General features: G+C 67.4%; 1 protein-coding gene across 1 annotated transcript in view; it reads left to right on the top strand.

The window, feature by feature from the left end:
- The window catches only part of KIF26A (kinesin family member 26A), a 39105-nt gene extending 13938 nt beyond the window's left edge, over positions 1-25167 (top strand). Inside the window, exons 4-16 of the mRNA XM_061159534.1 lie at positions 4590-4756; positions 10303-10492; positions 14185-14397; positions 16620-16713; positions 16924-17186; positions 17390-17549; positions 17667-17808; positions 18101-18263; positions 18771-21597; positions 22905-23110; positions 23201-23221; positions 23593-23743; positions 23900-25167. Coding sequence (XP_061015517.1) covers positions 4590-4756; positions 10303-10492; positions 14185-14397; positions 16620-16713; positions 16924-17186; positions 17390-17549; positions 17667-17808; positions 18101-18263; positions 18771-21597; positions 22905-23110; positions 23201-23221; positions 23593-23743; positions 23900-24081 — 4779 coding nt within the window. The 3' untranslated portion in view covers positions 24082-25167. The remainder of the gene's footprint in view (positions 1-4589; positions 4757-10302; positions 10493-14184; positions 14398-16619; positions 16714-16923; positions 17187-17389; positions 17550-17666; positions 17809-18100; positions 18264-18770; positions 21598-22904; positions 23111-23200; positions 23222-23592; positions 23744-23899) is intronic.
- Positions 25168-27506: the final 2339 nt, after the last annotated feature.

Below are 27506 nucleotides of genomic sequence, written 5' to 3' on the forward strand. Positions count from 1 at the left end.
GAGCTCCAGAGAGCTGGGTGGCTTCCTGGCGGAGGTGGTATTGGGCTGGGTGGGCGTGGGGGTAAGTGTCAGAGATGATGGGCCCTGCCAGAGGTGTGTGAGAACAGCCAGGGGGCTCCTTACCTGGGGAGGGAGCTGAGTGCAGCTTTGCAGGTAGAGAGAGACCCCCAGGAGGCAGAGGTGGGGGTGAGCTGGCGGTGGGAGGGGCGGGTTGGCACAGCCCCGTTGGTGGGCTGTCTGCCTCCCTGTTCCTTGGGGGTGGTGGGTCACTGGGCTCTCGCTGGGCAGCCCTCCCGGCAGCTTGCACATCATAAAACGTGAGCGTTTAAGGCTCGCTCTTGGTTTTATATGTGCATTGATTGCGTTCAGGGTGGGTGGGAATGGATTTATAATTAGACAACAGTCCTGGCGATCAATAGAGAGATTATTAGAACCATAAATAGAACTTTAGGACTGAGATGAGGTAATTTCCCCTGAACCCGGGCATTGATCATTAGAGATGGCCCTGGAGTGTTAAAACACCGCGTGTTAGGCTGTAGAATTAAATACTTCTGGAGGGACGTGCTATGAATCCTGGCCATGGCCCATCAGCCGCAACCCCCCACCCCCCACCCCGGGCGTGACTGTCTCTAGGCGGATGTGGGTCTGGCTGGCCAGGTGGGCAGTGAGGGTCTGGCATGTTCTGGGTGCCTGCCCCGTGGACTGCCGGGGGTCCGTCTGTGCACGTGGCCATCTAGAGGGCCCCATGTTGGCCAGCCACGCTGTGATCGAGACTGCAGCCCACTCCCCCATCTGCAGCGCAGAGCCCAGCCCTGTCCGGGTCATCCGCCTCCTGGAAAGTGTCCTGTGATGGTTCCCGGCGGCGGGTGCAGTTGGGCAGTTGTTGGGCAGTTGTTTTCCAGCAGCTTTGCCGCCCTGGGGGTTGGAGGTGCCCGTGGGCACCCCCCAAGTGCTCTGCCCTGGCCGGTCGCACGGGACACGGCTGTGAACCGGGGGGTCTCCCCGAGGAGCGTAGGGTCCCATCAGGTGTTTCACAGGACACCTGCGATCCGTTTGCAGCCAGATGCCTGGAGATTGTGGCTTTGGCCTCCTGACCCCACAAGTCGGCTAGAGGTAGCATAGCCTGGGGCCGCTGAGGGTGGGGCAGAGTAACCGGGTGAAAGGTGTGGCCACCTCGGGCCCCTGCCCGGGAGTCTTCACGAACCCTCCAACCCTCCGTAGTCTTGTCGACAAGGGCCAGGCCCCACCCAGGGTCCCGGGGAAGAGGACTTGGAGCAGAGGCTTCGCAGTCAGCCGCGGGGGCTGAGGCAGTGCAGGGGCTCCAGGGAGGATGGAGGGCTTCCTGGAGGAGGCGTGGCTCTGAGTGGGAGGCAAGGTTGTTTTGGTGGGCGAGGATTTCCTTCTGTCCGTGGAGGTAGGCTGGCACTGGCTTGGGGACCTTGCTCCTGCTGCCCCTGTGCCAGCCGGCTTGCCGCCCCCACTTCCCTGGCCGGGTCCCTGGTGGGTGCCCAGCTGTCCTTGGGGACGTGGTGGGAACGGTGTGGGGTGGGGGGAGCTTTGTCCTGGCCTGGCCGACTGTCACTGGGGCCCCTCTGAGCCCCAGTTTACCTACCCGAGGAGCAGAGCTTGGAGCAGCTGCCCCCGCACTTCCCTGTGAGCCTGCTCCTGTGACCCGGGGGAGGGACAGTCCGAGCCTGGGGCCCCGGGGTGACCAGGCAGGGCTCTGAGGGGGGCCCCGGTGCTCAGCGCAGGCCCCGTGCCCTGCAGGGCCAGCTGCAGCTCTGTGCCCCGTGGCCACCCCTTCCTCTGCCCTCCCCACCTCTTGGCATGAAATACCCCCGCGGGAGCTGGGGAACATTGCCTTTCCTGGGCCACGATCTTGCTGATGTGGAGTTCAGCCCTGGAGGGCTCCTGAAGAGTGGGTGTCTCCCAAGCAGTGCTCCGTGGAACCCCGCGCCCAGTGGTGGGCACCCCGCAGAGACGGGGGGCCTCCCGAGACGGCGGGCTCCCCTCACGCTCTCCTCTCTTCACGCTTTCCTTTCGTTGCTGCCCTGGCGCATCCATCACGCTTTCTGTTCGCCCGCCCGCCCGCCCACCCCGGCCCCCTGTCTCCTGTCCCCGTGTGTGTGTGTGTGTGTGTGTGTGTGTGTGTGTGGTCTTCCCCTCCGCCCCTCCTGCCGCCCACCCCCCCCACCCCGCCCCGGCTTCTTTTGGCGCGTCCGGGCTCTGCTTCCGGCAGGAACTGGCAGCGGCCTCCCGGTGGCCGGAGCCGGGTATCGGCAGCTCACCGGCCGGCGGAGCCGCAGCGCGTGCGGGACCCCCGACAGGTCAGTGTGGGGCCCAGCCGGCCACAGGCACGCCGCGTGGCCTGCACCGTTGCCTGTGGGGCCGGCCGTTCCGGCTGGAGGCACAGATGCAGGCGTGGGAGGTGGGCTGGCTCGGGCCCCACGGGGGTGAGTGGAGGGGCCCTCGGGGGCCGTGGCTGCCATCCAGGTGGTCGTGCGGGGCAGCGTGGCTGGGCGGGCCTGGGCTACTGGATGGGGCGCACACCTCGGGCTGCTTGGAGCAGCGGGTAGCAGGGTGCTGTGGGGGGTGAGCCTCGGGAGCCCCACTCTGTGCTGCTCGCAGGGGGCCCCCAACCAGACTCGGCCCAGGCCCTGGGGATGCCGCAGCTTTTAACATTAGTCCGCTTCTCCACCACTCTGCTCGATCGAGGAGTCTAGACCCGTCACGGGGAGCACGTCTGTTAGGTGACAGAAGGGGACTGACGTTTGAGGCCAGGACGCGCTGCATGGAGCCCTGGGCCGCTGCAGGGGAGCCAGGCTGTGCCCAGGCCGCTGGCGCCTCGGTTGCCCCATGTCGCTCATTTGTCCTGAGCCCCCAGCACCGCCCGGAGGAGGAGAAACAGTACCCAGTGGCCCAGGTCTGGGCCTGGCTGACCTCCCCTCAGGAACGTTCCCCAGGAGCGGGTACCCCCTCTGTGCCTGCAGCCTCCTCCCCCTGGGGCGCGGGGCTCACCTCCAGGCTGTGCGATCCTGGAGGGCAGGTGTTTCTATCAGCTACTGTGTGCCGGGCAGGGTACCAGGGATGTGGAGGGACCAGGCAGGCACAGGATCCCTCTGGGCCCTGGATTCCTGGCATGCTCTGGGTGCGGGCACAAGCTGGGGGTGCTGGGGAGTGCGGTGCTGAGTAGCTGAGCATGGCCCGGTTTCTCTGTGAGCGGGCAGCCCTGGGTAGACCGGGAGAAGCGGGGGGAGGTCTGAGGGCTGCGGGAGGCCAGGGCAGGCCCAGGGAGTGGCCTCGAGGAGAGGGCTGGCTGTGTTGGGTTCTGAGGAATGCATAGGAGTTCCTGCCCTGTAGGCGGACGCAGGCAGGGGGCAGGGCGTGGTGGGCCAGCACAAGGCCTGGTGGGGGCCTGGGCTGTTCCCGGCTGGGACTTGTCCTCGCAGCCTTGGGGGGCTGCTGGTGCTGCGGGGGTGAGGGGGGGTCGCTGGGCTTCCTTCCAGCCCAAACTCTGGGGCTCACTGTGAACTTCCTCTGCAGACGTGGTTTTGCTATGTCCCAGGGGAGGTGTGGGGAGCTGGTGCTGACCGTGGGCTGGGGGTGGTGCTGAGACCCTCCATCATGCCAAGGGGTGTCCAGCGGGGAGGCGGCTGGACTTCCTGCTGGGATGTTCCTCCTGAGGCCCAAGGGGGCTTATTCTGCTGAAGTCTCACCTTGGCCTGTGGCCGTGTCCCTTGGGAGACCCTGAGGGCGCTGGGCCCTCGAGTGTGGCTGCTACCTGGGCTCCTCACCCGCAGGGTCACCAGACAGACCCCTGTCCTCTGCCAGGTCGAGCAGAGAGGACGCCTCGGACGATGGTTGTGACCGCCCTCGGGGCCAACTGTAGCCAGGAACCCCAGGGGCCAGGCCGTGGTGCCTGGGGGGCCCTAGAGGCTGGGCCCTTGGGGAGGGGCTGGGGCTGGAGTGGCCGGGCTGAGGCAGGCCGCTTCCTCCCCTGCCAGAGGGCCATGTCCACCCACCCTCCGAGGCCAAGTCCCGCAGGGGGGTCCAGCGCCCGACACGTGTGTATAAATGTAATATATGGCGGCTGGGTCTCCACTTGGCCAGGGCCATCCTGGGGAGTGGTTAATTACATTTGTGCTGTGTTACGAGGCTGTCTCCCTTTCTGGAATTTATTTTAGCTAATTAGTTGGAAATGCCAGAGTAGTATTTCAGATGATGGGAAGATCATACATTATCATACACAGGGCAATTAGTGTTCCTGACAAATATTTATTGTGGTTTCTTTTCTAAGCGTGCCTCTGGGTGCCCCCAGCCGGCCGACCCCGGGGTGACGGAGGGTCCCTGTCCATCTGCCTGACCACATTGGTCCCTGCGATTCTGGAGCTTGAAGTGGGGGGGAAAGTCAGGCCTCCGGGCGGGGAGCATCTGTGCCCACCTCTCCTCCGCGTGGCCCCGAGCTGGTGGTCCCGTGTGTGTGGAGTCCAGGGAGCATGCTGGTCTCTGGGGGGCGGGGATCTGCCCCCCTGGCTCCCCGGCGAGGGGCGGGGTGCCCGAGCCTCACGCCGGCTTCTCCTTCCCTCCAGGCTGAAGCAGCGGTGGCCGCCGTGGCTGTGGCGGACACGGTCCGGGATGGGCCCCCTCCCGTGGGCTCCGATGGCGCGTCGAAGACGTGGGGCCTGGTCAGCCCTGCCCCAGGTGCTCCCCCGGGGGGCTCCACGGGCCCGTCAGCTGCAGCCTCCTTCTTCCTCAGGTACGTCCTCCTGGGGGCCTGACCCGGGGGTGGCCTGACAGGGCCCTCGGGCTCGGGGCCTGGCGGCCTGCGGGCCTCTCCGGGGAGGGCTGTGGCCTGCCTGCTGTCCAGCCGAGCAGAGGGGGGTTTTTGGGGCCTCCTGGGTCACTGTGGCGACCGTACGTCCGGAGGCCTCTCCCAGCTGGGTGTTCTTGGGCAGGTCATTTCTGATCTCTGGGCCCTCTGTGCCTTGGTTTCCTCGTTTATCCGGTGGTGCTTCCTGGGAGGCGTCGCGCGCTGACGGCGGGGGGACCTCAGCCGCAGCTGGTGGACGTCCCCAGGCGGTCCTGGGCCGGTTCCGGCGGGAGGGGGCGGGTGGCGTGGACGGGAGGCAGGGGCAGGCAGGCCTCAGGGCAGCTGGTCCTGCAGCTGGGGGCACAGGGCGGAATGGGCCCGAGGGAGCGTCCCTGGGCCACCGGCGAGGTTGGCGTGAGCTGCGGTGGGTGTCCTGGGGGCTCCTGTTGCCCGGGGGCCCCCGGCACATCGCCTCGCTGGTGGTGCCCTCGCGTGCCCAGCCCCCCTTGCCGGGGGGAGGGTCCCAGGTATAATGATGGCAATGAGTGGTGATGGCCGGCCCCCCAGGTCACTGTCCCGTCAGCCCCTGTGGGCGTGATAAGCTCATCCTTGTCGCAGGAGCCTGCGTCTTATCAGCACAGCCCGGGGCTGTGGGAAGTGGGCGGGGGGGGGGGGGGGCAGGTGGCCGGGGCGCGGCGGGGGCACTGGGCCGGTGGGCACTGTGCCGGCCCACAGCCCCAGGTGGGTACCAGGCGCTGGGCTGGGCCTCCTGCCGTGGGGTGGGTAGGGCCTGCCTAGCCGGCCCAGGAGCCCCGTGGAGGGGACAGAGGGCCGATCTGGATTCCTGAGGGGTGGTCCCAGGCCCGGCGGTCTCTGCCCCAGCCTTTGGGGCAGCAGCCACGTCCCTCCAGGACACGCTTGCTGGAGAATTGCCAGGCTGAGGGCCCCTGGGGAGGAAGACCCACCCTGGGGGTCCGGGGCTGCCCTGGCTCCAGGGCCCGCGGGACGGGGCGCTCCTTTTGTCTCCAGGGAGCGAGGCTGCCTCTGCTGACCTTGGGAAGTTACCATAGAAACAAGCGCGGGGGCTGGGGCTGGGGGCATTGCCAGCTGTCCTTACTGCCAGCCTGTTGGACACCCCCGCTCTCAGCAGCTTCCTGAGGGTCATGGGCCCAGTCTGGGGGTGGGTGTTGAAGCTGGGAACACTGCCCCGGGCTTGCGCCTGATTTGGGTCCAAGACCCTCTGCTCCTTGGGGCTGCGGATGCTTCACCGTCTTGAGGGGTTGGTTTCAGCTTCGTGCCCTTCTTTGTTCTGTGTTGGGGAGGCGCTTGTCTGGAGTCCCCCGGAGGTGAGGAGCTCCTGGACCCCTGGGGGGGCCTCAGGAACAAGCTGAGGGCACGCTCTCTGCCCGGTTGTGGTCCCCCAGGGGGCAAAGCCAACCCCCAGCCTGTCCCCTGTCCCCTGGTTTCCAGTTGGTTGGGGGCAGGGTGGCAGCGTGCAGTCTTTGAAGGGGCCAAGCAGTGTCGCCCAAGCGCTGAGGGCACAGAGGCAGGCTTTGAGGGTTGAGTAGGAGGCTGGTGTCTGCCCAGTGGAGGCAGAATAGGGTGGTCTCAGGGGTCAGGGGGGTCCCTGAGTGCCCCCTGGGGGCCGGCACACTAGCCTCGGGCTTTTCTGGGTCTTCCCGACCACCTTTGAGCCCCTTACCCGCCATGGGTGAGCCATGGTGGAAGGTGATTTTGGGGCCAGCTTGCTGCGAGTCCCCTCAGCAGGGGCGGTGGTGGGCTCGCTCCGGGCGGCACTCCCAGGCACCCCCGACCCACTCTACTGCAGCCTCGGGGCACCTCCTCCTCTGTGTCTGCCCGGATGGCCAGGCCACGGGACGTCAGGGTGGTACCTGGCGGGGGCCCAGGGTGGGATGGGTGCTGCCCAGAGGCCCCCGGCCAGCGGGGCTCCGTGGCGAGGAGCCTGGGGGCCTCGGGGTGAAGGCCCCAGGTGACATGAGAATGCAGGCAGGCACGACAAGGGTCAGGGCTGCTGGGACCCTGGGCCTCGGCCTCGGCGGTCCGGCCCCCCTTAGCTGCCCTGCACCGTTGGACCCTGATGGGCCCCTCCCGGGGGTGGAAGCAGGCCAGGCGTGCGGGGCATGGCCCAGTCCTCCAGCCTCCTGGCGGCCCAGGTCAGAAGCTGGTAACTGACCCCGCTCACATCCAAACGGGCCCTGTGTCTCCTTGGGGTGAGTAAAGGCCTCACCTTCAAGGCCAACTGCCTGTGAAATTACCTTCTTGTTTGAAAGAGGCCATTTTTCTTTGTAAAAAAGGCAAATATTTTCCTTTCTGTTTTTGTGAATCAGCGAGCAGGGCCTGCGAGCCTCGGAAAAAGGGCTCTGGGATCCGGTGAGAGGGCTGGGGGCTCAGGGCGATGCTTAGAGGGGCTGGGTCCCTCCCGCCCTCACTCGCTCCCGCACCCATTCTCTCACTCCTGCCCTCACGGCCCCATCCTCTGTGTCCCCTGGGTCCTTGGCCTGGGCCAACACCTGCCCTGCAGAGTTCCCTCGGGGTGGGGCTCAGCCATGTACGCTCAGGGCAGAGAGGGGTTCCCTTGGTAGTGGGAGGAAGCTGAGAGTGGGGGCATCAGGGCAGGCTTCCTGGGGGAGGTGTCCTCTGAGGACGACGAGAACTGTGTGTGCAGGAAGTCGTCCCTTCAGAACTGGACCACGGGGAGGTACCCCCACAGCCCCCGTGGGTCCCACCTTGAGCTCCCCCTGCCCATTGCTCCCCAGCACAGCAGTGGGTATTCAGAGTCTTGAGTGTGGGGTCTCCTCGCCCATCCCCACTGCCCAGAAACCAGGTCTGCGCCCCCAGCAAGCTGGGCCCTGCAGAGATGCGCCCCCCACCCACCCCAGGCCATGTGAGTTGAGATGCAGTCCCCAGTGGCTGACGGGCTTGTCCCAGGTGTGAAGGGGCCTGGATTTCATCAAAGGGGAGCATGGTGTCCCGGGGCGCTCTGAGTCACCCCTGCTGAGCTGAGCCTGTAGGAGCAGAGACCTGGAGTGCCGGCAGGCTGGGGCGCAGCCTCCTGGCTCCCCGCCCCAGGGGGCTGACCCAGCGCAGGCAGGGAGGAGGGGGCACCCAAGTTCGGTCGGACCATGGGGCAGAGACCCTGGCCAGGGATGTCCCAGCCTCCCGGGGCTGGCGGGGCCGCAAACGGCCGAGGGCCCAGTGTCTGTCCAGTGGCGAGACCTGGGCATGTCTGGTGGGGAAGGGCGCCTCCCGGGGCGCTGTCGGAGGCCTGGAGCTGTCGGGGCGGGGCTGAGTGAGGCCCGTGCCGGAACCTGGGCTCCCGAGGGGGTCATGGAGCGGGCAGGTGCCCCGGCAGGCTGAGCCCTGCCCTCTGCTCGTGGGCTCCACAGCCGGATGGTGTCCGGCCTCCCCCGGCGCCTCCCCCATCCTCCTGGTCTCCATGAGCCCTCGAGCCTCGGGTGTGGGTTCTGGATATCCCCCCGGCCTTGAGGGGGGGCCCGGCTGTTTCCGGGAGGAGCAGGGCAGGGGGCTCGTCTTGGCCGTGGCGGTCTGCTGATCTATCTGGTCACCCTGAGGGTCTGGTCGGAGCCCCCTGGGCAGGCTGGTTCTGGGCAGTCCTTGTGATGTCCTTCCCTGACGTCCAGGCCGTGGGGCCCCGGTGCCCACTGGAGGTGAGCCGACCCCACGGGCGCACGTCTATGTCCCGTTCCCCTGCCCAGGCAGGCTCGGGGCCAGCCCACCTGCCCTGGTTGTCCCCGGGCAGGGCCTGGGGCAGGGCTGCCCGCTGCACTGCAGGTCTCTGAGTTGGGCGGTCGTGTCTTCCCATAGGGGTGGTGGGTGCGGAGCTGTGGCCTCACCTGGAGTGGCCGGAGTCCAGGGCAGCAGGCTGGGCTGGGGAGTGGGCGGGGTGGGAGGAGCCCCGAGAGCTGAGCTGGACGGGCCCCCTGCCCCCACCCTGCCCAGTACAGGCGCCTCCCCAGATGGTCATGCGGCCGCGTCCTTCCTTCTGAGTCCCGTCCCGGCTTCTCGCCCTGCACCTGCGGACACTCTCAGCCTCCTCCCTGCCCCGGGTGTGATGCATGTGTGGGGTGGGGGCGGCGGGAGGGGGATGCGGGACTCCTCTGTCCAGGAGGCTTCAGGGCCCGGGTGGAAACGGGCTACATCCGCTTGTGGCCAGAGAAGCCGCGGCCCTCCCTGGCTGAGGGTGCCGGCCTGCTCACACGCCCCAGGCCCTCCCCACCCCGCGTGCACCGGCTGCCCCACCGCGCTATTAAGGAGCCGCCACGCAGCGTAGATTACTTTTATTTTCCTGGATGACACCGCGCTAGGAGGAAAGCCGTCCCTGGGGTCTCTTAAAAGACAACTCCTATTAAAGATGAGAGGAGTTAAGCAAAACGCCGGCAGCTCTGCCGAGTGGGAGGCAGGCTGAGGGGCCGCGCTGCCTGCGGTGTGGGGCTTCCTGTCGGGAGCTTTGGAGACGGACGGGGGGGGACCAGGGCCGGGGCTGTGGGATGAACAGAGTGGGCTGAGGGCCGGGCTGTGGGATGGACAGAGGGGACTGAGGGCTGGGGCTGTGGGATGGACAGAGGGGCTGAGGGCCGGGCTGTGGGATAGACAGAGGGGGCTGAGGGCCTGGGCTTTGGAGACGGACAGGGGGGACCAGGGCCAGGGCTGTGGGATGGACAGAGGGGGCTGAGGGCCGGGCTGTGGGATGGACAGAGGGGACTGAGGGCTGGGGCTGTGGGATGGACAGAGGGGCTGAGGGCTGGGGCTTTGGAGACAGACGGGGGACCAGGGCTGGGGCTGTGAGATGGACAGTGGGCGCTGAGGGCTGGGCTGTGGGATGGACAGTGGGGACCAGGGCCGGGGCTTTGGGACGAGAAGGGTGTGTGCAGCAGGAGCATGCCGGGGAGCCGGGCTGGGCGGGTTCTTTGAGCCCTGGCCTCCCATCCCTTTCACTGGGAGGTGGGGGCAGGGAGGCGGGGGTGGCTGATGGCGGCCGGGGCCCTCTGGACCCAGGCCCAGCGTCTGCTTCCTCTGTCACCTGGTGTCGCCTTGAATGCATTAGCGCACCAGGGCCGCTCACGAGGGCCCCTGGGGGGTGGGGTCACGTCTCCCACGTTAGAGGTGGGGAAACTGAGGCATGGAGCCGCTCAGTCACCACGTGTGGGTCACACGGCCTGGGAGTGATGGAGCCCAGCGACTGAGCTGGGGGAGGACGGTGGAAAAAAAAGGATGTGCTCGGTGCAGGGTGCGGGGAGGGGCCAGGGTCCTGCGTCTGCCCGGGCCCGCTCACCTGGCCTGAACTGGCCAAGCCGCCAGGGGCTGGATGTGGCAGCCTGCAGCCCCGGGGGCCTCTGCGTGGCTGGCGGGAAATGAAGTGCGGGCTGAGAGCTGCTTGCAGGGAGGGGCAGGCGTCAGGACAGCGCTGAGTGCCCTGCCCCCTGTCCCCCTGTCCCCCTGTCCCCCACTAGGGCCGCCCAGAAGCTCAGCCTGGCCTCCAAGCGCAAGAAACCCCCCCCGCCACCACCCCCCGCCCCGCGCCGGGCCTCCACCTACCCCACGGACTTCAGCGGGGTCCTGCAGCTGTGGCCGCCCCCTGCACCCCCTTGCCTGCTCAGGGCCACCTCCAAGGCCAAGGACAACCCCAGCAGTGTTGGAAAGGTAGGCCCCACCCCGAGTTGGGGGTGACCCTGGGGTGGGACGAGGCTGGGGTGTCTGGGCACGTGTGGGGTGGGAGAGCGGGCAGTGAGAGACCCTGCTGCCTTCTCCAGGGCTGGAGCAGGGGGGTCCGTGTCCAGATGGGCTGACTGAGGCCTGGGCCGCCTGGATGCTCCAGACGGCGGTGGGGAGCCTGGGGGACTGGGGGTGGGGGGCGATACGGGAAATGGGTTGGGGAGGGGTCCCAGGAACACCGGCCACTCCCAGAGCAGGGTGGGGTGACCAGGGCTTCCTGGGACTCAGGGCTGGGGTCTGACTCCAGTAACCTCCCTCCGCACCTCATCTCTTAGGCAGGGCTGGGGCACGGCTGGGGTCCCTCGGCTCGCCAGAGTCCGGACAAAGCCCCGCCGCATCCTGACATGGTAACAGGGGACGGGGTGCTCAGCCGAGTGGGAATGCTCCTGGGTTCGGGGGGGCCAGGCCCACAGCGTGAAGGGCCCTGCCTGTCACAGCTGGCCGGCTCTCAGCTCCTGTCCCTTCTGCTGAGACGGTTTCCATCTGGACCCCGCCTGGGCTGCTCGTGACTGCCCCCAGGCCCGGGTCAGGCTGCATGAGCACCTTAGTGCGGGGGGCGTGTGCCGTCACAGGCGGGGAGCCTGAGCCGTAGAAGGCCGTGGGGGAAGGGCGGGGCCCTGACCCTGAGGATGGGCCCCTTTGGCCCCCTCAGCCTCCCACCCAGGCCCTGGGCCCGGCCTCTGCGGTGCCTGGAGGCCCACACCGTCTGGACGCACACTCCTGGGTTCAGTCCATCCTGCTGCCTAGGTAGCACCCCCGGGGGCTTCTGCTCTGGGTCTGGAGAGGGACCTGGCCGTGGGGGAGGGGCTCTAAACACTCTGGGCCTGGCTCTGACCTGGGCCTGTCGCTGGACCCTGGGCCCTGGGCCCATCTCAGTGGGGCTGGGGGCTAGAGGGTTGAGGAGCCTCAAGGACAGACCTGCCTTTCTTGCTGCCGCCCTGTTGCTTGGAATGCACAGGCCTCCCCCTCCTCCGGGGGGGCCCGGGTCCCCCAGTCTAGTATTCCGGGCAGGGCGCCCCCTGCTCTCTGGCAGAACCCCACCCCTGGAGGCAGGAAGCCCGTGGCCACTGTTCTAGGCCTCTCCCCTTGCCCCTCCCCTGCAGGGCCCCTCTCCCTGCCTCCCTGGATGATGTTATTTGCACGAATATCACATAGTCAGAAATGCCTCCTGAAAGGCATTTAATATTGTCAGAGAAAAGAAGTTAGATTACGCTCGATTCTTGACATTAATGTGCCACTTAAGATAATTCATCATCGTTCAGAATTACAGAAGACGGCCCCTCCCCCCACGCCTGCCCGGGCCCCCTGTTAGGAGTGGAAGACCCTTTTTATGCAAAATGTATTTGTTCCCTACCTGGCAGCTACTCAGCGGGCGCTTTGCAATAGCTGAACATTTAGGGGGAGATGTGCTTGTCTGGCGGGGAGACCCTGTCGTTTCCCCTGGTAATGAAAGGCCCTCACAGACGTGGAGCTGGCATGGGGGTGGGGACCCCAGCGGGGCAGCCCAAGCGGGCTTTTCCCCGCCGGGAACACGCTCCAATCTGCAGAACCCATTTGGCTTCTGAAGTGGCCTGGAGTTCACACTGAAAAAAAATTGCCAAAAATTACTGGGAAGTGCACATTTTCGTCTGCTTGGCAGCGGCGTTTGGAAATGAAATAGTTTTGTTCGTGTCGTTGGGGAATAAAAGAATCGATTCTCGTCTAATGGAGCCTGGGTTGGAGGAGCTCGGTAGAGGAGTATTTCTCCCCGCGTCTCCCCCAGGACCGCCTCTCCTTAGCGGAGCGGGTTTGCATGTCAATTTGCCACATGCCGAAGGGGCATCGGTGGCGCCTCGCGCGAACTACCCACGGTAAACCAATTTTGCCAGCGTTATGTATCTGTCACTTACAATTAAATCCGTGAAAAATACTGGCTCTGAGATGAGCCTGGTAATTTGATTTACACTGTGGTGGAGAAATCGGAGGTTTCAGTGGAGGGCGGTGTCCTCCTGTAAAAGCTGGGGTCTAGTGCCTTCTCCTGGGGGGGGCGGGCGGCGCTTACCCGGGGCGGCTTGCCCGGCAGCTCTGGGCCCCTCTCGGCCCGGGGTCTGGGTTCTCTGTGCAGGTTTTGGGGTGTATGCAGTGCAGCTTGCTCTGGGCTCTTGCATCTTAAGTTTCTGGCCTCCACCCCCACCCCCTGCCCCCAGGCTTCTGTTCGCTTGGGGGCCTTGGGGCTCGGGGTCCAGCCCCGGAAGCTGGGCATGAAGGCCGATGGGCGGCACGGGCAGCTGTTCATCTGTTTTTGGGTTTGGGGGACACACAGTGGCAGAGGCTGCCGGGCGGCCTGCTGGTCCCTGAACTCAGCAGAGCCTGTCCCGCCTGTCACCCCGGCCTTGGTCTCCCCACCATCTCCCCTGACTCCTGACCTCAGAATCCCCGTCTCCTCCTGGATCAACCTGCCCTCTTCCTCCTGGTCCTCGTGCTGACGGGCTTGTCTCTGGTCCTGCCTGGTCCTGGGTGTGAGTCTGGCCTCTGGCAGCTCTGGGGTCAGAAGCCCCGGAGCCTGTTTCTCCCAAGGGTGGCGCGGGCCTTGGCCTGTCCCGCTTCAGAGTTTGTCCCTCCTTCATTCCCCACGCTCTCGCTGCCCACCCTGGGCCGCGGGCTGGGGAGGATGTACTCAGGGCCCTGAGGGCCTCTGTCCTGGGGCTGGGAGCTGGCCGGAAGGGCTCCCTGGAGGAGCTGAGGCTGGACGAGACTGGGGATGGGGGCGGGCCCCTCGCCCTCTGTGTCCTGTCCGCCCGGCCTCATGCGCCGCCGTCTCTCCTTGGGCCGCACCTTGCTGTGTGCAGAGCCCGCCTGAGGTCGGGAGTCGGGAGTTGGGGAGGGCCTTGCCCAGGGGCAGCCCCTGTCCACCCATGGCGCGGGGGCAGTGCGTCGGGGGAGGACACGCCCCCGGGAGCACTCCTGAGGCTCTGATGGGGGCCCTGCGGGAGGGCCCGGGTCTTGTTCCCCTTACTGCTTGTCCCCCGCTCTCCCCTTCTCGCTCCACCCTCAGATTTGGGGTTTGGGATTTCAGGGGACCTGCTCGCAGGCTGTGTGACGCAGGTGGGACAGTTGCCATCTCTGAGGGCGTTTCCTCCCTTCTCAGGCCTGCGCGGGCCTGGGGGTTGGGGGGAGGTCACTGTAATGGCTGGCGAGGTTGGGGAGCCGGCAGAGCTGGGGGGCCTGTGCAGGTGACTCTGCTCTCGAAGGCCCAGGTCTTTGGGCTTACTCCCCCGGTCCTGGCTTGGGGCCAGCGAGAGGGTGTGAGGACCCCTGCGTTGCGGGGGTGCCCTCTGAGTCCCATCCTCATCTTCTCTCTCTGCCCACTGGGGCAGCTGTGGTCTGCTTCCTCTGGCCACCCTGTGCCCCGCTCTGCGGGCTCCCCGATCCGTGCTGGCGTGCTCCTCCCGCCAGGCCTCCCTGCCTCCCTGCCTTGCTGACCTCATGTGGGATGTGCTCCCGCCTGGGGCTGGGGTGCGGATGCCGCATTCCTGTGGCGGGGACCCCATGCCGGTCGGGCCCGCTGTCCTGACTCGCGCGAGGCTGCCCCTGCCCTGTAATTAGCGCCGCTCAGAGGCCCGCTCCGCCCGCCTCCCCAGGTGAAGGTCATGCTGCGGATCTGGCCTGCGCAGGGGGCCCAGCGCTTGGCCGAGTCCACGTCCTTCCTCAAGGTGGACCCTCGCAAGAAGCAGGTGACCCTCTATGACCCAGCTGCCGGGCCCCCGGGCAGCACGGGCCCCCGACGCGCCCCCACAGCTGCAGTCCCCAAGATGTTTGCCTTCGACGCAGTCTTCCCCCAGGACTCGGAGCAGGTGAGGCGGCGGGGCGGCCTTGGGCGGGGTGGGTTGGCAGCTCATGACGATGGGAGATGGTCAGACCTGCACCCCTTCTCGTGCAGGGCAGGCAGGAGACGATGAGAGGAGGCCCGGGTGCAGGGGGTTGGGTGCGGCTGGGCAGACTGGCTGTGTTTTCCCTTCGCTGCTGGCCTCCCCATCCTCGTGTGTGTCCACCAGCTCCTGGGCTGCTTCTCAGGCCCAGTTTCCAGAGCCCGCCCTCTGAAGCTTTCCACGCAGACCTTGTTTTCCCCGGGACGCTCCTCTGTGTGTCCTGTGTGTGTGGTGATCATGCGTGTGCTGTGGTATGTGCCTGTCATGATCATGCATGCGGTGTGGTGTGAGCCCATTGTGATCACACGTGTGGTGTGTGCCCTCTGTGAACATGTGTGTGGTGTGTGTGTGCCCACGTGTGCGGTGTGGTGTGTGCCCTCTGTGAACACATGTGTGGTATGGTGTCTGTCTGCTGTGATCACACGTGTGGTATGGTGTGTGCTCTCTGTGAACACGTGTGTGGTGTGTGTGCCCTCTGTGAGCATGTGTGTGGTGTGTGTGTGCCCTCTGTGAACACGTGTGTGGTGTGGTGTGAGCCCTCTGTGAACGCGTGTGTGGTGTGGTGTGTGCCCTCTGTGAACACGTGTGTGGTGTGGTGTGTGCCCTCTGTGAACACGTGTGTGGTGTGTGTGCCCTCTGTGAGCATGTGTGTGGTGTGGTGTGTGTCTGCTGTGAACACGTGTGTGGTGTGGTGTGTGCCCTCTGTGAGCACGTATGTGGTGTGTGTGTGTGCCCTCTGTGAACACGTGTGTGGTGTGGTGTGTGCCCTCTGTGAACACGTGTGTGGTGTGTGAGTGCCCTCTGTGAGCATGTGTAGTGTGTGCCCACTGTCATCACACGTGTGGTGTGGTGTGTGTCTGCTGTGAGCACGTGTGTGGTGTGGTGTGTGCCCTCTGTGAATGCGTGTGTGGTGTGGTGTGTCTGCTGTGAGCACGTGTGTGGTGTGGTGTGTGCCCTCTGTGAATGCGTGTGTGGTATGGTGTGTGCCTGCTGTGAACATGTGTGTGGTGTGGTGTGTGCCCTCTGTGAACACGTGTGTGGTGTGGTGTGTGCCCTCTGTGAACACGTGTGTGGTGTGGTGTGTACCGTCTGTGAACACGTGTGTAGTGTGGTGTGTGCCCACTGTGAACAGGTGTGTGGTATGGTGTGTGCCCTCTGTGAAAGCGTGTGTGGTGTGGTGTGTGCCCGCTGTGATCACACGTGTGTGGTGTGGTGTGTGCCCTCTGTGAGCACGTGTGTGGTGTGGTGTGTGCCCTCTGTGAATGCATGTGTGGTGTGGTGTGTCTGCTGTGAGCACGTGTGTGGTATGGTGTGTGCCTGCTGTGAACATGTGTGTGGTGTGGTGTGTGCCCTCTGTGAACACGTGTGTGGTGTGGTGTGTGCCCTCTGTGAACACGTGTGTGGTGTGGTGTGTGCCGTCTGTGAACACGTGTGTGGTGTGGTGTGTGCCGTCTGTGAGCACGTGTGTGGTGTTTGTGTGCTCTCTGTGAGCACGTGTGTGGTGTGGTGTGTGCCGTCTGTGAGCACGTGTGTGGTGTTTGTGTGCCCTCTGTGAGCACGTGTGTGGTGTGGTGTGTGCCATCTGTGAACGCGTGTGTGGTGTGTGTGTCTGCTGTAATCACACGTGTGGTGTGTGTGCTGTCTGTGAACGCGTGTGTGGTGTGGTGTGTGCCGTCTGTGAACGCGTGTGTGGTGTGGTGTGTGCCCTCTGTGAACGAGTGTGTGGTGTGGTGTGCGTCCTCTGTGAGCACGTATGTGGTGTGTGTGCCGTCTGTGAACGCGTGTGTGGTGTGGCGTGTGTCTGCTGTGAACGCGTGTGTGGTGTGGTGTGTGCCATCTGTGAGCACGTATGTGGTGTGGTGTGTGCCCTCTGTGAGCACGTGTGTGTGGTGTGAGCCCGCTCTGGCCACAATGACAGTGTGCCGTGTGCGTGCGTGTGCCCTGTGTGCCTTCCGCTGTGTCTGTCGGCTCACGTTGCGAGTGTGTGTGTCTGTGCCCCGTCCGTGTGTGCTGTGTGTCCACATGGCGATCTCTGTGTCCTTGGTCCTGGTGTCCTCCCAGCCACCTCGTGGACTCACTGTCCACGTACGATGAGACGGAAGAGGCAGGAGGCGGGGTGGCGGCCTGACTCTGTGGCCCTCCTGCAGGCCGAGGTCTGCTCGGGGACTGTGGCCGACGTGCTCCAGTCGGTGGTCAGCGGGGCTGATGGCTGCATTTTCTCCTTCGGCCACTCAAGCCTCGGTAAGTGCCCCTTACCGCCCACTCTGCAGTCTCTGGAGGCCATTTCTTGGGGGGCCGGTGCTGGGCCTGTCCCCTAAGGGCAGTGGGAGAGGAAGCCGAGAGAACAGGCCTGGACGTCAGGCGGCCGGGGAGCGGGTGAGAGCGAGCTGCTGGGCTGGGCCGGGGCCACCGGCCCGGCTGGCTCTGAGGGCCCGTCCCCCTGGCCCCCAGGCAAGTCCTACACCATGATCGGGAGGGACAGCTCGCCGCAGAGCCTGGGCGTCGTGCCCTGCGCCATCTCTTGGCTCTTCAGGCTCATGGACGAGCGCAGAGAGAGGACGGGCGCCCGTTTCTCCGTCCGAGTGTCGGCCGTGGAGGTGTGTGGCCGGGGCCAGAGCCTGCGGGACCTGCTGGCCGAGGTGGCCTCCGGCAGCCTGCAGGACGCCCAGTCCCCGGGCGTGTACCTGCGGGAGGACCCGGCGTGCGGTGCGCAGGTACGCTGACCGTGCCGGGGGGCGGGGCCGCGGGCTGGTGCGGAGGCGGGGCTGTGGGCTGTGGGCGGGGCCGCGGGCTGGGGGCGGGGCCGCGGGCTGAGTGGGGCGGGGCCGCGGGCTGGTTGGTGGGGTGCCGTGGGGACGGCTAGGCTCCAAGTCACTCGGGTGCCGACCCCCCTGTCCGTCCGTTTATCTGTCCTCAGCTCCAGAACCAGAGTGAGCTGCGGGCGCCCACGGCTGAGAAGGCGGCCTTCTACCTGGACGCGGCACTGGCCGCCCGCGAGGACACCCGGGGAGGCTCCCACGTGCTCTTCACGCTGCACGTGTACCAGTACCGCGTGGAGAAGTGCGGCAGAGGCGGAAGTAGGTGGCCGCGCGCCCGCGTCGTGGGATCGGGCCCCCTCCGCCCCGGACAGTCCTGGGCGTCCTGGATCTGGGGGCCCTGGGGCTGAGCCTTCACCTCCTGCCCTGTGGTTTCAGTGTCCGGAGGCCGCAGCCGCCTGCACCTCATTGACCTGGGCAGCTGTGAAGAGGCCCCCGGGGGCCCCCCGTCCCTGTCCTTGTCGGCCTTGGGCAGCGTCATCTTGGCGCTGGTCAGCGGAGCTAAGCACGTGCCCTACAGGTAAGTGCGGGCTCCTGGGTGGGCCTGGGGATCCGGCCCAGCCCACCTCAGCCGTGTCCATTGTGTCCATGGCCCTTGATTCCTCCGTCCTTTCTTCCTCATTGTGTGACTGGCTTTGCTACCCGGGGGCAGAGGTAGGTGTCAGAGCCGACCCGGGGGGCCCCAGGCACGGCCCTGGTCCAGCTAGAGGCCCTCCTCCCTCCCTCCAGCCCTATAGCAGCCCCCACACCCAGCAGTCCCCCAGCACCCCTCCCAGGCCCTCAGCCTCTGAGCCTCGCCCCCTGACCCCCAGGGAGCACAGGCTCACCGCACTGCTGCGGGAGACGCTGGCCACTGCCAACTGCCGCACCACCATGATCGCCCACGTGTCCGACGCGCCGGCCCACCATGCTGAGACGCTCAGCACCGTGCAGCTGGCTGCCCGCGTCCACCGCCTGCGCAGGAAGAAGGTCAAGGTAGGTTCCGCCTCCCAGGCCCCTGCCTGCGTGGTGATGCTGGTGCCCCGGAGGAGGCGGGGTCCACGCCCACGGTCACCCCCAGGAGAACCAGAGCAGCTCACGTTGGGGACTGTGGTGGCCTGGTCTCTGTTCACCCAGCCCCGGGGAGGCATGTGGCCAGAGCTGTGGCCTGTACCCTCCCAGGCCTGGTCCTGCAGGGCACACCCTGGGGCCCTCACTGGGTCTGGAGGATGCAGTCGGGGTGCCCTGGGGCCTGGACCCTGGGTCTGAACCCTGGGTTTGCACTTAACGCTCTGTGTGCTGAGGGCATATCCTCACCTCCCTGTGACTCGGCTTGCTGCTTTCTGGGATGTTGCTGAGAAGGTCCGTTTGTGTTGGGGACCTGAGACCTTGCTGGTGGCCGTGCCATCACTTCCATCCCTCGAGTGTGGCGTGTGTGGCTGGGGGTGCTGGGGGAGACGGGCAGGCAGGACGCCGCTCAGGGGGGCCCTGCTCTGTCCCCAGTACGCGTCCAGCTCCTCCGGCGGGGACAGCTCATGCGAGGAAGGCCATGCCCGCCGCCCCCCGCACCTGCGCCCCTTCCACCCACGCGCCTTGGCCCCAGACCCCGACCGCCTGGCCGCCAGCTCGCCCGGCGACCCCGACTACTCCTCCAGCAGCGAGCAGTCCTGTGACACAGTCATCTACGTGGGGCCTGGCGGGACGGCACTGTCGGACCGCGAGCTCACGGACAGTGAGGGCCCGCCCGACTTTGTGCCCATCATCCCCTCCCTGAGCCGCCCGCGCCCCACCCCGGGCCCGCGGGAGGCCGACCACTTCCGCTGCAGCACCTTCGCGGAGCTGCAGGAGCGGCTGGGCTGCATTCCCGGCACTGAGGGCCCCCCTGGGGCCCAGGCTGGCCCTGCCCGCGTGGGCAGGAAACCCTTGCCGCCCGAGACCGCGGTCCCCAGGACGCCTGTGGGTGCTCCGCTGGCCTCCAGCACGCCTCGCGGCAGCCCCAGCCCACATGCCCAACAGGGTGCCCTGGAGCCCCCCAAGGCCGGCGCTGACCAGAGAGAGGAGGGCAGCACCAGGCCTGAACTGCCCACGCCAGATAAGGCCAAGGCAGGCGGAGGCGAGAGGCCACTGCCCAGCCCGGCCCCGCCCCCGCCTTGGCAGCCAGAAGCTGGCGGGGCCTCCGACGAGCCTGGTGGGGGCGATCGTGCAGGTGCAGTACGGACACCCCCCGTGGGCAGGAGTGGGCAGGCCGAGGGCCCCTGCCTGCCCACACGCGGCCACCGGCTGGAGCGGGGCCTGCTGACCACCACGGTCACCCTGCAGCAGCCTGTGGAGCTGAATGGGGAGGATGAGCTGGTGTTCACGCTGGTGGAAGAGCTGTCCCTGGGGGGGCTCACCGGCCCCGGGCGCCCCTCCAGCCTGGCCAGCTTCGGCAGCGACTGCTCCCTGCAGGCCCTGGCCTCGGGTTCGAGGCCGGTGAGCATCATAAGCAGCATCAATGACGAGTTCGATGCGTACACTTCACCGCCCCCCAGCGGGGCCCTGGACGAGGTGGCCTGGGCGGGCAGCAGCCAGAGCTCGTCCGGCAGCTCCTGGCTCAGTGAGGTCAGCGTGTGCACGGCCGACAGCCTTGGCCCCACGCCAGCGGGCCCCCTAGACCCCATCGGCTCCGAGGTGCTGGCAGGGCCCCCCTCACTGGGCTCCTCCATCCCGGACGGCGGCACCCCGGAGGACAGCGGCCTTCAGCGCTCAGAGCGCCGCAGACTGGACAGTCCCGGGCCCGCCCGCGGTCCTCGTCCCACAGAGGAGGCCATGGCAGCCCCCGGTCAACCTTGTCGGGAGCCGTCTGCCGTGTCTCCCCGGGGGCCAGCCCCTGCACAGACCCTCCATTCCAGCCTGCCCCGCACACCGAGGACTACCTCCGTGGCCAGTCGCGTGGGCTGCCCCCGCCTGGCTGCGGGCCTGCATGGCCCTGGAGGCCTCTTTGAGGATCCTTGGTTGCTCCGGGCCGATGACTGTGGCCCGCTGCCCCTGGCTTCAGCCGGCAGGGCCCCCAGCCCAGCCCCAACGCTGGCTTGTGCCCGCAGGGTGGTGGATGGCTGTGAGGTGGGCCAGGTGGCCCACAGGCCGGAAGTCGTGGCTCCGATCCCACCCCTGCGGAGGGGGGCCACCACGCTGGGGGTGAGCACGCCCTCCGCCTCCGTTGGGGACTCCCTGGTGGAGGCAGCGGCCTGCCTGGGCAGCCCCAAGGCCACCCCTGCCAGCAAGAAGAGTGCGGCTCCCAAGGGGGGCTTCTGTGCGAGGTCTGGAGGTGTTGCCCCTCCAGCACCCCCCGTGCGCAAGTCCAGCCTGGAGCACAAGACTGGCCCAGGGCTGTCCTCTCCGCAGGCCGGGAGCCCAGCTTGGCCCGGGGCTGCTGCCTTCCTCCGAGGGGACGGGGAGGCCAGGCCTGGCGGCCGGGCTGACCACTCCATCCCCAGGGCCACGTCCAGCCTGAAGGCACGGACTGGCAAGGCAGAGGCAGCATGCCGACCCGCCACCCACGGGTCTCTGGAGCGCTGCGAGAGCCTGGCGCATGGCAGCAGCAAGGCCAGGGAAGCCCCCAGCCGGCCGGCCCGCGCTGTGCCCCGGCTGGGAGTGCCACCCACCAGCCCCACACCCGGGCCCGCGCCGGCCTGTAGGAGCAGCCCCGCCAAGGGTGTGGGGGCCCCCAAGACCCCCAGCAGCGGGAGCAAGGGCCGCAGCGCAGTGGCCGGCGGGCCCCGGGCCCTGGGCTCTTCGGCGAAGCCGCTGGCCCCCACGGCAGGGAGGGCCCCTTGCGGCCCCGTGACGGGCCCCAGGGCAGCCCCACGGGCGGCGCCGGGCGTCGGGGCCAAGGCCAGCCGGGGCACCATCATGGGCACCAAACAGGCGCTGCGGGCCACCCACAGCCGCGTCCACGAGCTGGCGGCCGGGGGCGCCCGTGGCCGGGGCGGCGCCTCCTGGGGCTCGGCCGACTCAGACAGCGGCAACGACAGCGGCGTGAACGTGTCGGAGGAGCGGCCAGCGCTGCCCTCCCCGTACAGCACGGTGACGGCGCCCCGGCGGCCGCAGCGCTGCAGCAGCGGCCACGGCAGCGACAACAGCAGCGTGCTGAGCGGGGAGCTGCCACCCGCCATGGGCCGCACGGCGCTCTTCTACCACAGCGGGGGCAGCAGCGGCTACGAGAGCGTGCTGCGGGACAGCGAGGCCACGGGCAGCGCCTCCTCGGCCCCCGACTCCATGAGCGACAGCGGGGCCGCCTCCCCGGGCGCCCGCTCCCGCAGCCTCAAGTCCCCCAAGAAGCGGGCCACAGGTGGGTGTGCGTCACGGCCGCGGGCCACCCTGGACCGCCGGCCACCCCCGCGGTGGATCCTAGGAGCAGGCAGCCGCTTGTCGTGGGCCGGGCGCGGGTTGGGCAAGAATTTCCAGACATGAGACAAAACGAAAGAAGAATAAAGTTTATTAGAGTGGGAGATGCTGTTAAAACAGCAGGCCAGCTCAAGGGAGAACCGACGTCGAACAGGGGTCCTTAGTCCGCTTTTACACCCAGGCTCCAGCGAGCGGGATGGGGGTCCTGCGGGCCGTTTGCTGAATGGATGAGGCAGGTGTACTGGGTGGGGAGGGGTACGGCAAATACCTTCTTCCTACGGGGCAGGAGAGGAGACAGGCTGTACTGCTCCATTAACAGTGACGCCGTCGGGGAGGGAAGGGTGATGAGGGTCTGGGAGTCCACTCCCTGCGTTCCCAGACCCTCCTGGGCTTTATCTGCCCTTTCGGCCTGGGGTCACCGCACCCTTGACGGGTCCAGACGCAGGTCGAGGGGATAGGCGTGCCCCACTCTCTGCGGTTTGTAAACGCACCCCACGTGTGCCCTTCTCTGCCCCTCTGCACTGCCCCTAGGCTGGTCCTCATCCTGTTGGCGTGGGATGGCGAGGGTGGCCCCCCCCCGTGGGCCCCCCCAGGTCATCCTGCCGAGGCGTGAGGGGCTGGGAGAGGATGGGGGGCTACCAAGCCTGCTGCTCCTGCGGCTGGCGCCCAGCTGTCTGCCTGGAAGCCCCCTGTGTCCGTTCTCTGGACCCCTGTCTCTGCGGACCCGGCTAGGGTGGGCTGTTTCGCAGGCTGAGTGTGGCTGGGGGATTTGGGCACCGGTGGATGCTTTCGGGGGCCTTGTGAGGGAGGCATGCACGCTCTGATGAATGGGCGTGGGAAAGCCTGAGGCTGGCAGGGGTGGTAGAGAGGGGTGCCTCCGGAGACGTGGGGGTGCCAGTGTGGGCCTGGTTTCGGGGTCTGTCCGGGGGCAGTGGGAGTAGAGAGGCCTGTGAGTTAGGAGGCCGTGCAGCCCGTTAGGGTGTTCAAGGGTGACCGCCAGAGGTCAAGGGTTGTGGCCCTGAGGCTCTGCCGTGCTGGGAGGCTGCTGTGGCTGTCCAGGCGGGAGGTGCTGGGCGGGGGTCTGGCTGGAGTCCGTCTGTTCCACGGGGCAGGGCTGGTCAGGGTTTCCGGCCAGCGCTAGGCTGAGCATTTCGGGATTGGGCTCCTGTGGGCTCTGCCCGTCAGAGCCGCAGCCAGGCTGGGGGCTGGGGGCTGGCCTCTGCGCGTCCAGCGCTTGGCTGTCTATTCCAGGTCTGCAGCGGCGACGGCTGATCCCAGCCCCCCTGCCCGATGCCGCCGCCCTGGGCCGCAAGCCCAGCCTCCCTGGGCAGTGGGTGGACCTGCCCCCGCCCCTGGCCGGCGCGCTGAAGGAGCCCTTCGAGATCAAGGTGTACGAGATTGACGATGTGGAGCGCCTGCAGCGTCGCCGTCTGCCCCCCAGGGAGGGCCCGGCAGAGGTGGGGGCGGCGGTGGGGCGCTGGGAGGGCGGGAGGGCTTCTTGGTGCGACCAGCAGCCCGCTGACTTCACCTTCCCCTCTCGTCCACAGCCCTCCCAGAGCTCAGAGAAGGTAGGAGCGGCCCCGCTGGGCCTGAGCCCCTGCCAGGGGAAGGGTCCCATGGCCACCTCTCTTGTGCCCTGGAGTTGGGCTGGGTGGGGGGCATTCCCATGGCAATGGCGCTCATCCTGGGCCTGGGTCCCAGGCGGGCACAGGCGGCCTCGGGGGCCCGTGGTCTGAGCCCTGCAGGGGTGGGGAGGGGGGCGGTGAGGGAGGGGCAGGGCCTGACCCCTGCCTGCCTTGGAGGCCCCACCGTGCGCCTGTCCAGGCCTGGAGGGTGGAGCGGGGCCTGGGTCAAGGCTGGGGTGTCGGAGCCCCGGGGAGCAGGCCGTCGCCCATGCCTAAGCACCGCCCCCCACGCGCCCCTCCCTCACCTTGCCCAGGGCCCGGTGTGCGTCGGTGCCAGGCTGCGGCTGCCCGAGCGCAGGCTTCAGCGGCTGCAGGAGGTGCAGGCCAAGCGGGAGCTGCTACGCGGGGAGCTGGCCGAGACCCAGGGCCGGCTGATGCTGGAGCCGGGCCGCTGGCTGGAGCAGTGTGAGTTCCCCCAGCCCCGCCCAGCACCCCAGTGCAGCCACGTGACCCCGGGCCCAGGGGCGGTGGGGGGACCTGGAGGCTGGAAGGGGGAGAGGCGTCTCCTCAGCCCTGCGGGGACCCCGGGCCTGACCGGCTCTCTGCTGCCCCTCCCCGCAGTCGAGGTGGACCCGGGGCTGGAGCCTGAGTCGGCCGAGTACCTCGTGGCCTTGGAGCGTGCCACGGCCGCCCTGGAGCAGTGCGTGAACCTGTGCAAGGCCCACGTCATGATGGTCACCTGCTTCGACATCAGTGCCGCCACCCCTGCCGCCGCCCCGGGGCCCCAGGAGGTGGACGTCTGAGGCTGGGCCACGGGCCCCCCGGGGGAGGGGACAGGGCGTCAGGGGCTCGAGGATGGGACGTGGGATGGAGCGAGGATGTGCTGGGGGTCGGAGGGACGAGGATGTGCGGGGTCCCTTGTGGGACGGCGGGGGCGGGGGCGGGGCGTCTTGGAGGCGATGGAGCGTGAGGGACGGGAGGGGCCGGCCGAGCCCGCGGGCGGAGGAGCGAGTGTGCAGGACACGGAGGACTGTGACGCAAGTGCCTTTACCTGGGACTGGGTTTCTCTCCTTTCTGCGTTTGGTGCTAAGGACTCAGACACCAGCACACAGCGTGCCCCCGGGCGGTGCCTGTGGCCGTCTGGGGGCCGCTGGCCCGGCTGTCGGATGGGATCGCGCCTGGGGTACGGCTGGGCGGTTCCGTGCGGCAGAGCGGCCCTGGGCTCGCCAGGCTCCGCTTTAGCTTCAGGGTTACTTGTCCTTCAGAGCCGTTTTCCTCTCGACAGAGCCGGCCTTAGGGGTCTGCAGACCCCCCGTGTGTTCTCTCTGCTGATCTCAGATGGAGCCTGGGGTGGAGTGGGTCTTCTGGGTGGCGGGGGCAGCCATGCTGACTCTCCCTCCCCGGGCGGGACCTGCTCTGTCCTGAGTTTGCCAGGAGGGCAGCGCCCAAGGGCTGAACAGAAGGCACCTGTCGCCTTCTTCCACGGCAGGAATTCTTACCAAAACCACAAGCAAAAAAACAAAACAAAACAAAACAGACCCCCACACACACACACACGTTGGGAGATAAGGGTCTTGTAAAGGTGCTGTTAGGTTCGTATTTTTGTATCATTTTGCCTACAGATGCGGTATTTGCAGTGGGAACTTGAAGACAAATGATCTCTATGTTTTTATGGTTTTTATGGAAGGTGTCACTGCGGCTGGGCTCTTTCCGGGGTGGGGGTCCCCTGGGAGGCCATATGCAGACCCGGATGAGCCTGCTAACAGGAGCAGGACGTTCCCGTCATGACGGGTTCTTTTTTTCCGACCGTTGTGGATTTTCTAGGGTCGTCCGAACCTTTGTACAAACGTGTAGATAACAGCTTGCTGCAGCTTTTATTTGTGAATAAAAGATGCGTCCCTTGTTCATGAGGCTCCTGAGTCCACCTGGCGTGCCGTCCTCTGAGGGTCCTGGGGCGAGGAGGCTGCGGGGGGCCCCCACCCACAAACCCCACAGCGGGGGCCAGCCATCGGCGAGAGGGCGCTGACGGGGAGGAGGTCCTGCTGCAAGCCCGGGGCTCCAGCCCCCACCTGCGTTCTGTCCCTGCTCCCATCCCTTTCTCTGGGGGCTGGGCCTGGGCAGGGAGCCGGGGGTGGGGCCTGGGCCGACAGGAACCAGCACTTTCTGGGGGGTCCCTGACCCTGTTGCCAGAGGCTGTGTTAGCTGGGAACCCTGGCAGTGGTGAGGAGGAGCCCCTCAGAGACACCCAAGCTCCTTCCTTAGCCCCCCGTCTCCGTACCCCGCCTGCCTTTCCAGAATACAGATGCCCGGCCGCTCCGCGGGGTCAGGGTCCAGGACCCCCTGAGCCGGCAGGGGCCCCTGACCCAGCACCGTCACCGTCCCCTCCGTGCCTCTCTGCTGTGCTCAGGCCGCCCCGCCCGGCAGCCCTGGGGGCCCCCACCCCACGCACCCACGCGGGCACCTGGCAGCCCCGCCCAGCCCGCCAGTGCCTGGGACTCCCCACCCCCCAGCCGGCGAGTGTGGGGCCCACTGCCCGGTGGCCTCGCTGTCCTGGGGTGCAGCCCCCGCCCGGGGCATCCTCTGCACTCTCCGCCTGTCTCCCAGCGTCGTGGGGGCCCCCCGGGGGCGTGGTGGGGTGACTCACTGCTGCTCCCCTGTCGGGCGCAGGGCTGGGCCTGAGTAGGCCTCGGGGCACAAGGTGAACAGACGCGTGAGCCCCGTCCCGAGGAGGGTCCAGCAGGGCCCAAGCTCTCCAGTCTGCAGGCCCCTCCCCGTCCTTAAGTGGGTCTGGTCCTTCCTGTGACCCCCGGTCCACCGCAGGGGCGCCCGTACCAAGCCCCTGCCCCAGGCTGCCTCCTTGCTCTCTGCTGTCAATGGCCCCGCGACCCCTGGGATCGGGGTCACGCGTCAGCCGGGAGGTTGCGGGACTCCGGACGCCCACCCCCCTCCACGCCCCGCAGGTGTCTGTTCTGGGGTCAGGTCTGGTTCCCAGCAGGGACCCAGGCAGGCGCCTCCCAAACTGCTTCTCCATCACTGAATTTGGAGGTCATGGGGGGTCAAGACACATGTGGTGGGACTCAGGGTGAGGTGGGGGCCTTGCTGGGTAAGCCCCTTCCTTCTGCACAAATCCCTCCTACCCCCTCCCCGCCCTCAGTCACTGAGGGGCCCAGAGCCTGCTTCCCACCAAGACCCGCTCTGGCCCCCCACCCCAGCACCTGTCCTGGGCAGGGTCCTCTGTGGAGCCGGCCGAGGCTGGTGCAGGTGACCTTCGGGGCTGGTGGCCACTTGCCACAGTCCAGGGGAGGCTTGGGAGGCGGTGCCTGCCTTTCCCATGGTGGGGGGAGCCCCCCATCCTGGGGCCAGCCCGGGAGCCTGGGCGGCCTTTCATCTGGCCATCAAAGCCGTCAGCCCTGTCATTACAGGGAGGGAGCAGCTGAGGACAAGACGCCCATTTTATGGATGGGAAGGCGGAGCCGTCTGGGACCCAGCTGCTCCTGTGAGGCTGTGGGCACCCTGTTCATTCAACACCCGGGGAAGCCGAGACCCAGGGCGGGCGGGGTTGCCCAGGTGTCCCCTCTCCTGGGAGGGGAGGCAGGGCTGGGAAGAGGGCCGTTCCCAGTGGAGGCGGGGATCAGCCAGGCCTGGGAGCTGGCCCCCCAGGGAGGGGGCAGGGGGCCTGCCTGGGCCGCTCGGGGCCAGGGGCGTGAGCCTGCTCAGGCGGTGTCTCTCACGGCCTCTGAGGCAGGTCTGGCACCCCGCCAGCTGGCTCCCCCGGGTGAGGTGCCCGCCTGACTCACCCTGCGAGTCCAGGCCTGCTCCGCCCGCCCTGCCCGCAAGGGGAGGAGGAGCCGGGCGGGGGTCACGCCGGGCCGCATGGGGGCCTCACTGGGCCCAGTGCATGGCTAGGAACAGGCCAGAGCTAGGGAGGGAGGTAGGGTGGGTGGGGACGGGGGGCCGGAACTGACCAGCTGGCCTGAGCCCCCAGGAGCATCCTGCCTCCTTCCTGGGCCTCATCTGCACCAGGGGCCCGGCGACCCCGCCCAGGGTCAGGGGCTGGGAGAAGAGTCCAGAGCTTCGAGAGTGAGCCTCTGAGCAGCCCGCACTCACCCACAGGGCCCTGGGGTGGGGGCAGTGGCGGGGATGGTGGTGGGGCAGGGTCAGAGGTGGGGTGCCTGCAGACAGCCTCCTGGAGCCCAGACCGCAGGGGCCTCCTCTGCCTGTGGGGCCG

This window comes from Dama dama, chromosome 13, assembly GCF_033118175.1.
Source record: "Dama dama isolate Ldn47 chromosome 13, ASM3311817v1, whole genome shotgun sequence".
Classification (NCBI taxonomy): domain Eukaryota; kingdom Metazoa; phylum Chordata; class Mammalia; order Artiodactyla; family Cervidae; genus Dama; species Dama dama.